The sequence below is a fragment of the Dermacentor albipictus genome, chromosome 5, assembly GCF_038994185.2.
Source record: "Dermacentor albipictus isolate Rhodes 1998 colony chromosome 5, USDA_Dalb.pri_finalv2, whole genome shotgun sequence".
Lineage (NCBI taxonomy): Eukaryota > Metazoa > Arthropoda > Arachnida > Ixodida > Ixodidae > Dermacentor > Dermacentor albipictus.
The window spans coordinates 170219812-170233578 of record NC_091825.1 but is presented as its reverse complement, the minus strand read 5'-3'; the positions used below and the strand labels follow the sequence as shown (position 1 = coordinate 170233578).

At 49.2% G+C, this 13767-nt stretch overlaps 1 protein-coding gene across 2 annotated transcripts in view; it reads right to left on the bottom strand.

Annotated features, from left to right (window-relative positions):
• akirin overlaps positions 1-5762 on the bottom strand; it is a 35467-nt gene extending 29705 nt beyond the window's left edge. The window contains exons 1-3 of one of the 2 annotated variants that reach the window (XM_070539315.1): positions 5481-5762; positions 5118-5364; positions 4120-4356 (exon numbers count right to left, since the gene is read on the bottom strand). In XM_070539315.1, coding sequence (XP_070395416.1) covers positions 4120-4356; positions 5118-5295 — 415 coding nt within the window. In that variant the 5' untranslated portion in view covers positions 5296-5364; positions 5481-5762. The remainder of the gene's footprint in view (positions 1-4119; positions 4357-5117; positions 5365-5480) is intronic. The other variant, XM_070539316.1, reaches the window with a different exon arrangement.
• Between the last annotated feature and the right edge of the window lie 8005 nt (positions 5763-13767).

The following is a 13767-nucleotide window of genomic DNA, read 5'->3' as shown; positions in this document are numbered from 1 at the left end:
TGATATTGACACCTTAGAGATTCTCAAGCACTAATCTATCACTTTAGTTTGACTTAGTATTTCCCTTTAGTGTCCCTTTAAGCACGAATGGCGAAAGTGCATCAAACAGGCCCGGAACATCAACAGGCATCCGCCGGCAGGTTTCGTTTTCTACTCTGAACCAATTCGTCGCTGCCACACTCAGATCCAAAGATATCCGGTGTGTTCTAAAGGTCACAGTTCTTATCTGCTGGGTGTCAACATTGTTTGAGCAGGGCCACTCGCCAGTGGCAGCGCAAAGAGTGTAGTTTTGCAAAAGAAGGCGGCCAGGAATGGACCTCGGCATTGAGCAATTATTGAGCTCTACATTGCTGCACGGGCATGATAGCCACTAGGGCCAACATTTTTCTTTGTTTATAAAGGACTTCTACAGATAGAAAGCCTATATTTGCAATAATGTTGTATATAGCCTTTTTGTTAAAAATGCACATTTCGAAATTTTTCATGTTGTTTTGGTGCAAAGCAGCATCAATGTTCTAATGGCGTTTTCTCATTTTCGTAAGAAATTTTTTTATTAAATAATATTTTTTCAAAAAATTGTTACTTAATGGCTGCTTGTAAATAGTGCCTTTAGAAAGCACATTCCTTCTCCTACAAATTGATACCATACATTCCAATATCAAGCATTTGTTGTAGCAGTAAAGGAGTCGTTTACTAGAATCCCGAAATCCCCTCACGAGGTCAAGTCATTCGTAACTGACAAATACAAAGCCTACAGTCGAACACGGATATATCGAACTCGAAGGGGATCACAAATTAATTCGATATATTAAAAATTCGATATAAAAAAAAGCAGGCCCAAAGACTACCTGTGGCGGACGATGACCTACCGATCGGCGCATTCAAGAATGACAACAATTTCCGCACACACGACGCAACTTAATGCTTTATTCGGGTGGAAAAAAATCGCCTATGTTGGTCTGCTTCTTCGCCTTGCAAATGAAATTAAAGAAGCCAACCTCGATCTTATCGAGGCTGTTCAGGTGCGAAAGCCCAGTTCCTTCCATGTAGCCGCAACAACGGCAAATCAAGCTGAACGCGGCCGCCATTTCAGCGGCGGAGTACGAGCGTGTAGCCGCCCCCTCGACCGGATGATCTTCGTCGCCACTCGAGCTGTCGGCCTGGGTCCCTGCGACTGCAGCTACAATGTCCTCGTCGGCGAGGCTCGCAACAGCCTGAACATTGCTGTCAACGTTCACAAAACCGTCAGCAGACACTTCGGCTGGAACGGCAGCCGGCAAAAGGGACGACAACTCGCGAAAGGCGTCGTCCATGCACTCGTTGTCGCCGTCGCCGTCTTCGCAGGTTTCGGGAAGTTTGGCCATCACGAGGCCTGCCTTCCGGAAGCAGTTCGCCACGGTATCCTGCTTCACGTCTCTCCTGGTGCCCGTCATCATTTGAATGGCCCCCAGCAGGTCAACCTTAAGCTCGGTGCCCATGCGGAGGTTCACCCAAAGCCTATCAATGAGTCGCCTCCTGTAGCCGACTTTGAACGACTTAATGATGCCCTGGTCGAGCAGCTGCAACTTCGCTGTCGTGTTCGCCGGCAGAAACTTGAGCGCGATGTTTTCGAGCTCGCAGGTGGTGTGATGGGCCGAGCAGTTATCGACGAGAAGGCAAGCGTGACGCCCCGACTTGCCCAGTTCGGCGTCCCACGCTTGCAGCCATTCTTTAAACAGCTGACGCGTCATCCACGCCTTCTTGTTGAAGGCGTAGTGAACGGGGAGCTGCTTACAGTTTTTGAAGCAGCGCGGTGCCCTTGCTTTGCCGATCACAAAGGGCTGGAGCCTTTGAGAGCCATCCATGTTTGCAGCGAGCAGAACGCTCACGCGGACTTTGCTCATCTTGCCCCCGTGACACGTGCCGCCCCGGACGTCGAGCGTCTTGCTGGGCAGCATCTGCCAAAACAACCCAGTCTCGTCGGCATTGAAGATTTCCGCGGGTGAAAACTTCGCGCAAATTCCCGGCCATTCCTTCGAAATCCACTGCTGGATATCCTTGCTGATGACGGCTCCGCTTTCCCCAGAAATGGTTTTGCCAACTATCTTATGGCGGTTCTTAAACCTCTGCAGCCACCCTGTGTTGTCGGTGAAGTTGTCATCACCGAGTGCAGCGGCAAACCATTTAGCTTTAGCCATTAGCACTGGGCCATCAACCGGAATGTTCTTAGCCCGCACCTCTAAAAACCACACATAGAGGGCCTTTTCAACTTTCTCGTGGGCAGGAGCGCACACACGACAAGCTCCCGACGTTCGTTGCTCCGTGGCTTTCGACTTTATGTCCGCCTTGTTTTTTAACAAGGTGCTTAGAGTGCTCCGAGGAATCCCGAAGTCGTCTGCTCCGCCACCGTCGCACTTTTCTCACCCGCCTCAACACGCTGAATGGCTTTCAGCTTTGTCGCAAAGTCCAGGTTCTTGCGCTTCTTGACGCTGCTTGTGCTTGCTGCGGCCATTGCTTCCGCGTCAGCTCACCACGATCCAGTCACACGTGTCGTGAGATGCACGCAAAACAATAATGAACACGAAACACAAGAACGCGCACAAAAAAAAAAGAATTCACGTGCGCAGCCTCCGCCTACAAAGCGCTTGTGATGGCCACCTCCGAGGGCGACAGCGACGTACGAAAGGCACAAGCTGTGGTTGGCTGAGCAAAACTCGTGAAAAAGCAACAAGGAAAAAAAGGCAAGAGAAGGAGGCCGCCGGCGCCTTCGTTCCTCGCTACGCGGGGGAAGGATGAGAGATATTCGGAAAGAGAGAAAAAAATGCAGTTCTGCAAGTCGGAGAGTGTGCGCAGCGGGAGTACAGTCCGAGCCTCCCTCCCTCTCGCCCTCACATTTTCCGAGCCTTTCGGGGGAGGCGCGGAGCTCGCGGGTGCAGCGAGTGCCGACATCGCGCGGTGTTCTATATATCCAATGGCGGGTAAAAATATTGTTCGATATAAACGTACGAATTTCCATTCTTTAACACAGAATTTTCAAGGGGATAATTTATGAGTTCGATACAGACAATAATTCGATATATGTGGGTTCGATATATCCGTGTTTGACTGTATAAATAATGCACCCTAATGGTGGTGCCGCAGAAAGGGCTCAAATTTCAAAAGTAACGCTGTTTGCCCTCCTCACGGGTGTCTGGCTCCCAGCCGTATCGCACGAGGTGCCTTCGTACATGGCAGCGCTATGACGCCACTCATAGTGACACGTCACTTGGAGAATTATTCAAGGCAACATCCGTTATTTGTTTAATCTGTTGCTTCAACAGATGAAACAAAGTTTAGAGTATAATAAAACCTACAAAATGAATGTCTGCGTGCCTTTGTTTTACTTTGTAGCATAGCATGAGAGATGTATTTTTGTTTTGTCTGCTTGTTCTTATGTTGAGAAGTCGTGCACACAGAGAATGAAACTATGTCATTTTCTAATGTGTTCCAGTGTGCTATCATGGTCTGTGATCCACTTGTGTCTGCCTGAGGGTTAGTGTAGCACTGACTTATACTGCTAGTCAAGTGTTCTTGAGCCCAGCGCACAGCAAAATCGCGCACTGCATGAAACAAGACAAATGCAACAGCTCGTGTGCGACGCCATCGGCAGAAGTGCGCCATGTAGCAAGAAAGGGAAAGAAAAAAAGAAGACGGGGCCCATGACGCATGCATCACGAAATCCTCCAGCTCTGGTATGGGAGAATCCAGGGAAGGAATTTCTCTTGGAAAAGCTAGACAGAGGCAAGTGGAGATTGTATATGTTGGTGGTGACGCTCGCCTCACTAAATATTTCTATCTCGGTTATTAATGAACCCATTAAAATTCTTGCAGTAGAACGTTCCCTAGAGGGCACGTAACAACTTCCAGCGTATAACCAAAATTTGCTATGTGGCCTGGTGAGGGTCCCTTTAATGTCAGACTGTCTGCTCGTGTGACTGGCTTTTAAGCCAAGGATTACACCGCATACTAAAAGAACGAAAGACCAAGCCAGGCAAACTTGGTGGACTGCCCTCAGTAAAAGAAAAACACATGTACCAGTGCCAAGATTTCATCGCGCGGTACCAAGTCTGAGGGTACACGTTTCCTTTGGCAAGGACTTACCTGCGAGCTTGGTGGAAAGGACGTGGTCGTACTCCTCCCGTATCTGGCTCTCTCGCTCCTTCATCATCCGCTCACAAATGAGCCCTACCTGGCGAAAGGTGAACAAAGGCTGGTCTCGACGGACGGGAGACAAGAGGCCGCTTGTGGGCTGGGATTCAGGGTCAGACCCCTGGAAGCAGAGCTGCTTGCGCCGTTGCAGCCGTCGCATCTCCTCGCGAATGTTGGCTGCTATCTCCTCTGCAGCGGGCAGAAAAATAGGGAAGGCAGTGAAGCTGGGCAGGAAGCGACAACCAGCGTCTACTAAGAACACTTTCTGTGATGTCTACCGTCAGTTGCTCGAGTGAGGAAAGTTACAAATAAGCAATTAAGCGAGTCATTTCACATCATTCACTGCCACGGTTAACGTGTACAGTATGCTGCGCATGCAGTACAATCTTCACAGAGTAACCGCGCAGCGGGAAACCGCTGGCTACTAAGACTCCGAACATCAACGCGCAATGAATACAGCCAACGGCAGATTGTTCTAAACCCTAAGGGTTTCTCAGGTACTAAATGGCGGCACGTTGTAGCTGAAAGTCGCAGCGCACCGTTTTGAACCAGCAAACTTTGCGACATATTTCCTGCTAGGACTCGTTTCAATGAACTTTTCTGCAACGTTCTAGAATGCTCTTCGGCGCTGCGTTGTAAATCCTCTTCAAGGTCCACCGGCAACTTCATCTAGTTAAAAGCAGATGCTCGCCGCTTTTGTTATTGCTGCTGCTCATCCTAGGAACAAATGCACACAGAACAGCCCATATTGTATGTATCAGTTTACTGCCAAAGTTCAAACAATGCCACTTGTTTGTTCATGTGCGAGGAACAGTATTAACACACATAAAAATTTCTATATTTAATGAATCAGAAATCGATGAAGATGTGCGGCAGATGAGCGCACGATAACTGAAAGCACGCACATATGATTTCCCGAACTGCATATCGCTAAATTAAAGGGACTGTACCTGAAGTCAACTTCGGTGGCACCTCTCCAAACGGCGAGGGATTGATTTGGTGCGCCCTTGTTGGAGGCGCTGGTGGGGAGACTGACAGAGGCATACATCTCCGTCTTTTCGGCGATCTGCCGTTCGGACTGTGCAGGGGATCCCAGTCGTGTGTTCGCTTTAAAGTCGCACAAGCCATCCCTAGTTAGTAAGCCTAACTTCAGCGGACTCCTTTCTATGCCTGCGTGCTTGTGATGGGACTTCTGGACTGAAAAGAAGAAATCACAGTGGCAGACGCTATTGATGATAGCGACGATTATTCAACAACATTCAATAATACGCGCTAGGACAACTGCAAGATAGCAATCTAAACACGCTACTTACCCGTTCAAGCCGCCTCTAACTACCAAGATGGCCACCTTACCATACAACAGCCGTTGCTTTTTAGTTTTTTGTCTGCTGCGATTGGCTACGTTTTACGGAATCTAAGACCTAGCGAAGCAAAGAACAGTGTGCATTTTTTTTGTGTGTGTGTGCGTTTGCTTAGAATAGTGAAACACAGTCAATCACAACAAACAAAAGGAAAAAAAAGATGCTTTAAAAAAAAAATTGAAAGAAAGGGTGCGGTGCCGGCAGAGTGTGCCTATGAGCCTATGCGTGTATGTGTGAAGTCACCAGTGCTCGTGAAAACAGCAAGGTAAATATACCTGGTAGCGAAGCTTCCATAGGATCGCATACGTTCAAAACATGGCGGTCCATCGCCGGTTCATGCAACGTTGGGTTCATGGGGCTTAGCGCCATCTGTATGTGGTGGGAACACTTCCGGCGGAAAAAAAAATAACGTGACGCCATGTCCGTTAAAAGCAGAAGTGACGTCATGTTGTTTTCGAAGGCGCGAAATTTGTTTTGTTGTTCTTCCTTTGGAGCTATATATTCAAATGCCCCGCCATTCAGCTTGATGGGTGTTTCGAGCTTTCAGAGCAGAAAGTGATGCAGGAAAAGGCCAGCCGTACGGTTGTCGAAATCGCATCCCTGCACAGAACATACTTTCTTTGGAGGCCGACGAAAGCTTTAGGTGTAGAGTGCTAGCCCGTCGGCCAGCGCAGTCGCAGGAAAACAACTACACAATTATCTGGCGGTCGTAACTCACTACTTTTGACTGAACAGATTAAGAAGCAATGATAGTGCCCGCGTCACCAAATTCAGACAAACTTCGACAAGCAAGAAAGCACAAATTTTGAGGGGGGCGTATTTCACCAGGTGATACGAGTGTGCTTTTCTGCCCATTTCAAGACGTGTATTGCACAGCGAGTGATAGTGGCGTCAACGCCCCCTGTAGCGATGGGCGCTGACAAGAAATGCATTTATTAATAATAATAAAATTAAACGTATTTCCTTAACTCATCACGAATATATAAAACTGACTAGGAATTTTATTTTTGTTGAATGAATCTAACTGTGTCTCGTTTGAATTAAAAAAACGCATTTTTCTTTCCCAATGTTTGTTCCCTCCAAACATAGTCGCGCTTCAATCGCTGCTCCCATAACCCCCCATGCTGATGTCGGTGACAATCTGTACTGAACCGCTTTTCGCCCGAAGCTTCGCGACCTATTTGAATCGACCTTGAAAACAGTGCCTCCAATGGAAAATGAAACCAATGGAAAAAGTTTCCGCACGGAACAAAACCGCAGAAAGGTGGTTTTAAAACATGCCCTATTAAAGCGAAGATTCCCAGCCTCAATATCAACAACAAGCAGACGTCGATATCAACAGCAAGCGTGCGCGATCATGCGAACAGCCCCTGCACATTGCCTGTATCCGTGAGGAAACCAAATAATAATCGTCGCCCACTCATATAGAGGAGGCGCTAATTTTTAAAATAAATAAATAAATGAAGGAAAATGCGTGTTGTGCTATGCATATATATTTATAGAGTGCTATAACGGGTCCTGCCTGTTCGGAAAGGTAGTGACTACAGTGACGGGGCCCGGCACTTTAACATCTGCACTACAGTGACGGGGCCCGGTACTTTAACATCCACACTACGGTGACGGGGCCCGTCGCTTTAACAACAACACTACACCGACGGGGCCGTCAATAACGATGTTGGTATTGGGGCGAGGACGACTTACGGAGTCGCCATCTGTCGGAAGCGCCTCACATGCGTCGGCGTTAAACATACTACGCGGCAGCCCTCCTGAACAATTTTGCAAGTACTCTCGAAATGGCAGTATTTTACCTTTAAAATAATCATGTCGGATAAACAGAAAGCACAGAATGGTTTACAAACGCTATCTTTTTGCCTACTACGTACAGTAAGCTGGGACACTGCGAGCGGTCGCGCGATCGATTCCACCGAACCGGTTTGCGTGAAACGTAAGCAATCGCTGAGAAAACTATGTGAAAGATGTTCTTATAGTGGGATGGCTGTCTGTGTAACTAAATGTAGCATAACAGAATGAAGCAATGCAGCGATCGCACGGGTTCGCGGTGACCGACTTCGCGTCTGCATGCATGTCCTCGCGCAATGTTTCGCTTTCGCTCCGATCACGTTTTCGCACCGTGCCGTGAGCTTTATGCCGCAGCATATGACCATTTGACAGTACGCAAGCAACCATTGTTGTATGGACACTATCGGAGCTGTTCAAAAATAATTTTGTTATAGCTATGGTCTTCGACGCCTACAGCGACTTGTGATGTTCCGTCGCGATGATTCAGTCTTAATTTTTTTTTCTTTCCTCTAAAGTCTTGGAAGCTTCAATATCATTATTTCTCAAATTTTATCGAACTGCATGTTTATCAATCTTCTAAGCGAGCAATTACCCGCTGCTTCTTTTTCTCAATTCAGTAGAATATTCATTGTCTGGTGCTACACAAGCAGGAACATGTGCCGTGCCTTTTTTAATGTGTTTTTACCATTCCCCTTCCATTAGAGTGAACTTTCTTTCTTTATTATAATCATCATAGGTGTTACAGTGCATACGCAAAAGATTGTACGTTCGTGGACAAGTACCCATTGCGATCGTTCGATCCGTATATGTGTGCAATCGATGTATTCCGTTCAGTGGCGTAGCAACAGGGGGGGCCGGGGGGCCGCGGGCCCCGGGTGCACGGGGCCAGCAGTGGGGGTGTCATATACGTCTGAAGACACCCGAAAATTGTCGATATCCGCACCTTCCTCGACTACACCCGGTGGGAGGGGGGTGACAGAAGAGCGAAGGGCCCCGGGTGCCAGATGACCTAGCTACGCCACTGAGTCCGTTACTGCACGGAAGTTGCTGACATCGTGAAATTCACATGGTGTTGTGGACAGTACTGGAATAAAATACCGCGGTCCGTGAAGTGCTTGGCATCCCCATAGGCGCCAGCACCGAGAAGCTCATGCAGCTGGGGGTCCACAACACCTTCGACGAGGTTGGGTCACAGAAGTCCAGGTTGTCAGGCTCGCTTCCTCGCCTGTGGGGTGGCGGATCCTGGAGGCGCTGGACTTTAACCATACAGGGAAAGGCGGTGCGTGCTCGACGCGTGGTCGCGGGAGGCCGTCACGGTCTCGCCGTTCCCGCGCAACGTGCACCCGCAACGCAATGTAGGCACACGCCGGGCCCGAGCTGCCGCACTTCTCGGATCCGTCGCCGACGATCCACGATCGGTCGCGTTCGTCGACGTCGCCCAATACGGTTCGTCCGACCGGTTCGCGGCGGCCGTGGTGGATCACAGGGGCAACCTAACGCCGCGTCCGCGCGGGGCAGGTGTCCGGATTGCGGAGATCCATTCTGCACTTAGAACACATGCTCTGGCGGTGTCCCTCGTTACGGGACCACGGTCATCTCACCACGGAAGAAGAGTGGGAGGAGGCGGTCAGGCACGGCCTGCCCGTCCCAACATCGGAACGGCTCGCGGCGGCCCCCTCCCTCATAAGCGGGTTTCGGAGTCGCTCCTCAGGACCTTAATAAAGTTCACTGCCTGCCGTGAAGTGCTCGAAGTTGTTTGCATAGAATGTTTGAAAGAACTGCAGGGCAGAGGTTAAAGCGCCGAGCCCCGTCACTGTAGTGTATATGTTAAAGTACCGGGGCCCGTCACTGTAGTACAGATGTTAAAGTGCCGGGCCCCGTCACTGTAGTGCATATGTTAAAGTACCGGGCCCCGTCACTGTAGTACAGAGGTTAAAGTGCCGGGCCCCGTCACTGTAGTCACTACCATGTCACTACCGTTCGGAAAATTATTTTGCGCTCACCGCTGTACTGTTCTTGCTGAACTTCTGCGGAAAAATCGCATTTTGGAGTCTTTGTAGTTTAGAATAACTCGATCTTAGAACAGTTAATTGCCTCGTTTTTAAGAAAAAGTGCAAATTTTCCGGCGCTTATGGAGATGCGACCTGCTGCCGTGACGGCGGTAGCATAAACTTCTGTCGCCGCCTGCCGTCAGCTGCAAGAAGCAGCGTTTCAGGGTGATGATGATGATGAAGCAACATTTGCTGGGCCCGAAATAAATCGGTGGTGCACGCTGGCACCAGACGGGGTGGTTCCCTTGTTACGGGACCCATATGTTCCCAGCAGCTCCTGGCCCCTGGCCGTCAGTGCGAGCTGAATCGGTAGGGCGGGGCTGGATAACAAGGTCTCCCATCGCTCAAGGAGTTGGGGATTGGGGGTGTTGGTGGGGAGGGGAGGAGGGGGGGCCTTGAGTTCTGTGCACTCTGCCAAGACGTGCGGCAGGGTGCCCTTTTCTCTTCTGCAAAAAGGACAGAGCATATCGTATTCCGCAGGGTACATGCGGTTCATGAGTACGGGATGCGCAAGCGATCCCGCCTGCGCTCGACGCAAGATCGTCTGTTGTTGCCTGGTGAGTTTGGGGTGCGGTTCTGGCAGTCTGCACCTTTCCTCTCGGTACATCCGGGTAATGTCCCGAAAGCTGGTAACCGGGTGCGGTAGCTCTTCCGGCTCGTGCTCGGCCCGGATTGACATTTCTCGGGCATGGTAGTCGGCGATGGTGTTGCCTGCTACCTGCGAGTGAGCCGGGACCCACACGAGCTCTATGGCTCTTCCCGGAGGCTTGTGCATAGAGAAAGTTCTCTATGGCTTGTGCTTAACTAGAATGGCTCGGGCCGCGGAGGAGATTACCCCCCTGCGGAAGCTTCTGTAGGCTGTCTTTGAGTCGGTGACTACGGTGTCCACGCTCGGCTGTGCGAGTGCGAGGGCCACGGCCGCTTCTTCGGCAACTGCGGGGTCTGTTGTCTTCAGGGACGCGCTGACGATCAGCCTGTCTTTTGATGTAACCACCACCGCTGCACGGTCACTGTGTTTTCGGAGCGAGGCGTCCGCGTAGAGGGGTTCTCTTCCAGCTTCCGGGCTAGGGCGCTTTGGCTCGCGCGGTGCGCCTCTCGTCGTCCTTGCCCGGCGTCATGTTCCGGGGAAGAGGTTTTGTCTGAATGATCGTTTTCCAGTCTTCCGTAAAGGTCGTCTTTATGGGTACTGGCTCGATCTGCCATCCTATTTTGCGTAGGACGGCTCGTCCGTGCGACTGAGCCGGATTATCTGATTAGAGAGGTGGGCTTCGATGAGCTCCTCCACCGTGTTGTGGGCGCCCATGTCTAGCAGTTTTTGAGTGGACGAGTAAATGGGCATGTCCAGTGCTTGTTTCGTTGCCTTACGAAGCATCGTGTTTAGGGTGTCCCTAGGCCTTCGTCAGCTGGAGATACGGGGTGGAGTAGGTAAACCGCGACACGACGAACGCGTGTACCAGGCGCATGGCATCGTCCTCTTTAAGGCCTCGGTTTCTATTCAGAGACCTGGATTGGGAAGAAATGGGGATAAAAGTTAATGGAGAATACCTTAGTAACTTGCGATTCGCTGATGGTATTGCTTTGCATAGTAACTCAGGGGACCAAATGCAATGCATGCCCAATGACCTGGAGAGGCAAAGCAGAAGAGTGGGTCTAAAAATTAATCTGCAGAAAACTAATGTTTAACAGTCTCGGAAGAGAACAGCAATTTACAGTAGGCAGCGAGGCACTGGAAGTCGTAAGGGAATACATCTACTTAGGGCAGGTAGTGCTGCGGATCCGGATCATGAGACGGAAATAATCAGAAGAATAAGAATAGGCTGGGGTGCGTTTGGCAGGCATTCTCAGATCATGAATAGCAGGTTGCCATTATCCATCAAGAGAAAAGTGGTGTTCCCACTCTGACAGAAAAGAATTCAACTTGTCGGCTGATGCAGAGTTGGGACGCAGTGCTTCAGCTGGAAAGCGTGACGTCATGACTTGTATAACACCATGAATGATCCTGCAAGAGCAATGTTAATGTTCAATTTCAATCACACTTAGCTATTTAACTTATTTACGACACATAAATAATAAAGCGTTAGTCATGCGGTCGTGCACCAGTTCACTATAGCACACTGTATTAAGTGAGACTTGTTGTCAGGCAGGCTAGTCCCAGTTTGATCTAGGCTACGCAAGGTTAGGTTGACAAAATAAGGCATTTTCTTTGTACCTGGAGTAGTGGAGTTATCATTCTATGATATGCAATACTTACTCAAAAAAGTGCACTGTCGCTGTTATGCTGCCGCACAGAGGCTCCAACTTGGCTTTTTGCAGCTGAAGCCCATGAATTACTTTTTCACTGAAGAGCTGGAACGCCAAGGAGACTCTCATTTTCTCGAAATTGTAGGTTCGTATGGCTGGATGTGATGCCATGCATGGCCTGCAGGGTAACATTGCTTCCGTCCAGCTCCACAGCTTTTCGAATAGTTCGCATTGTCACCTGCAAGTAAGGCAAATCAGTAATTATTTACTGCCAGTTAGAATGACTGGAACAAAAATTACAGAAAACAGTTAAGCATGCCGCTTTGGCAAATACTTACTTGGCCCTTTGGTGTTTGGAAATCCAAGCACAACAGCCGGTTTCGAAGGCACTTTGAGGTGAGGGAAGTCTGACATGAACAAAAGTTGATGGTGCTCGTCTACAGGATGTGGTGCACTGCATTTAATGTGGTCCAAAGACGCCTTGATGCCCATTAATGTCCACATCCGTCGGTTAATTAATTCTAACTTGCTCCGTCTGATGTTACGAAGTCAACCTTCAGCCCTGCTTTTTCTGCCAAAATTATGGCTTCAATCATGATCTTCGTTAAGGTGCTGCCGCAAATGTTCCCTCTTGTTGCAAATGCTGCAAGAATTTGGGTCCATTTTCCAACAAACGCTACGAAAACCAGAACCATTCCGTGATCGCATGGTGTGTGTTTGTCCTCAGTCGATGTAAACTTGCCGAGATCCACGAAACCATCTATGCGGCTAGCCGTTGTCACAGAAAGATGCTGAGAGAGCTTCATCTCATCGACAATAATTCCACCGTGGCGTGCATATTCATCCATTGTGGCCGTCTTTTCACTGATGACTTTGAAGATCTTTGGGCAGAAACCAAACCATGTTCTGTAGGATTTCAAATATTTGCGTAGAGTTGTTTTACTCGGGCGTGACAGTACCTTTTCCTTCCTCAGGTGCTCATAAAGCCTGGCACTCTTCATTTTCATTATGAGGCACTCCAGGACCCATTCGTTAGAATACTGCATGCCTTTTGTGCTTTTTCTTGAAACAGATTTAAACACGTGAAGTGTTGCTTCACGCTGTTTTGGAGGGAGACTTTCTATTTTAGAGGCAAATTCTTTCTCATTGATGTCTTTGTTTTTAGCTGCCATTGCTTTCAGTTGGCCCTTTAATGCAGTGGCGCTGGTCTTCAAACGTTTTGTCTTCTGCCTTTGAAGTTTTAGACGCTGAGCAAGAGCTCCTTTCTTGGACACACGGGCTTTTAAGCTCGACTTTCGGGTCAGCAATAACTTTCGATGCGACTCTCACTCTGGGCAGAAAAGTCCTGTCGATGAAAAAAAAAACGCAACAGTTTAAATGCTGGAATAAAGAATACATACATACGAGACTAGTACATGAAAGTCTCTTAAAATTACTTACCAACGGACGGGACGTTTCCGGAGCACTTTATGCTGAAGACGCAGAGTCCGTTGCTGCATGTTGCTGCCTGAAGTTTCACTGTCAAGTTCGGTAACGAGGTATGCACTGAGCTCGACCCGCGAGGCGGCGACAGTGTCGCTGGGGCAGCCGCGCCATATTGACGGTCGGGGAGCACCGAAAAAAATGGCAGCGGTCTTTACTCGCGCAAACATCTGATCCCTATCTTTTGGCCCGCCGTTCGCCTTGTTTTCTTATCCAGTCGCTGATGTATAAGCAGGACGTTTCAGCTGTCTCGAGCGCAGTGCTGTTCTACGTCTACGAACAGGTCTACGTACAATGTTTACGTATCCGGACAGACTACGCTCCGGCGTGGCCGTGCGTCAACTGAGCTTCAGTGTCGCGGTGAACTGGGCTATGTTCGGATGCAGCAGTCACACAAGAAAGAAACTCGGTGATAGGAATATGTTGTCCAGATTGGGTTCCTCTCGACACGTGCTTATTTCTCTTCTTAACTACAGCCTTAATGTAAAAGAGCGCAGCAGCTATGTGCGAGCACGCCTCTGCCAGGCCTGCCTTGCAGGCGCACTGTGCCGCCAGCACCTCGCCGTTTTATTTTGCGAGAAGCCATGGTGCGAGTGGATTATCATCGAATGATTGTGATTGACAAACCTGGGAGGGCGAAAAAAGAAAGACTGTTTTGGCAAGAC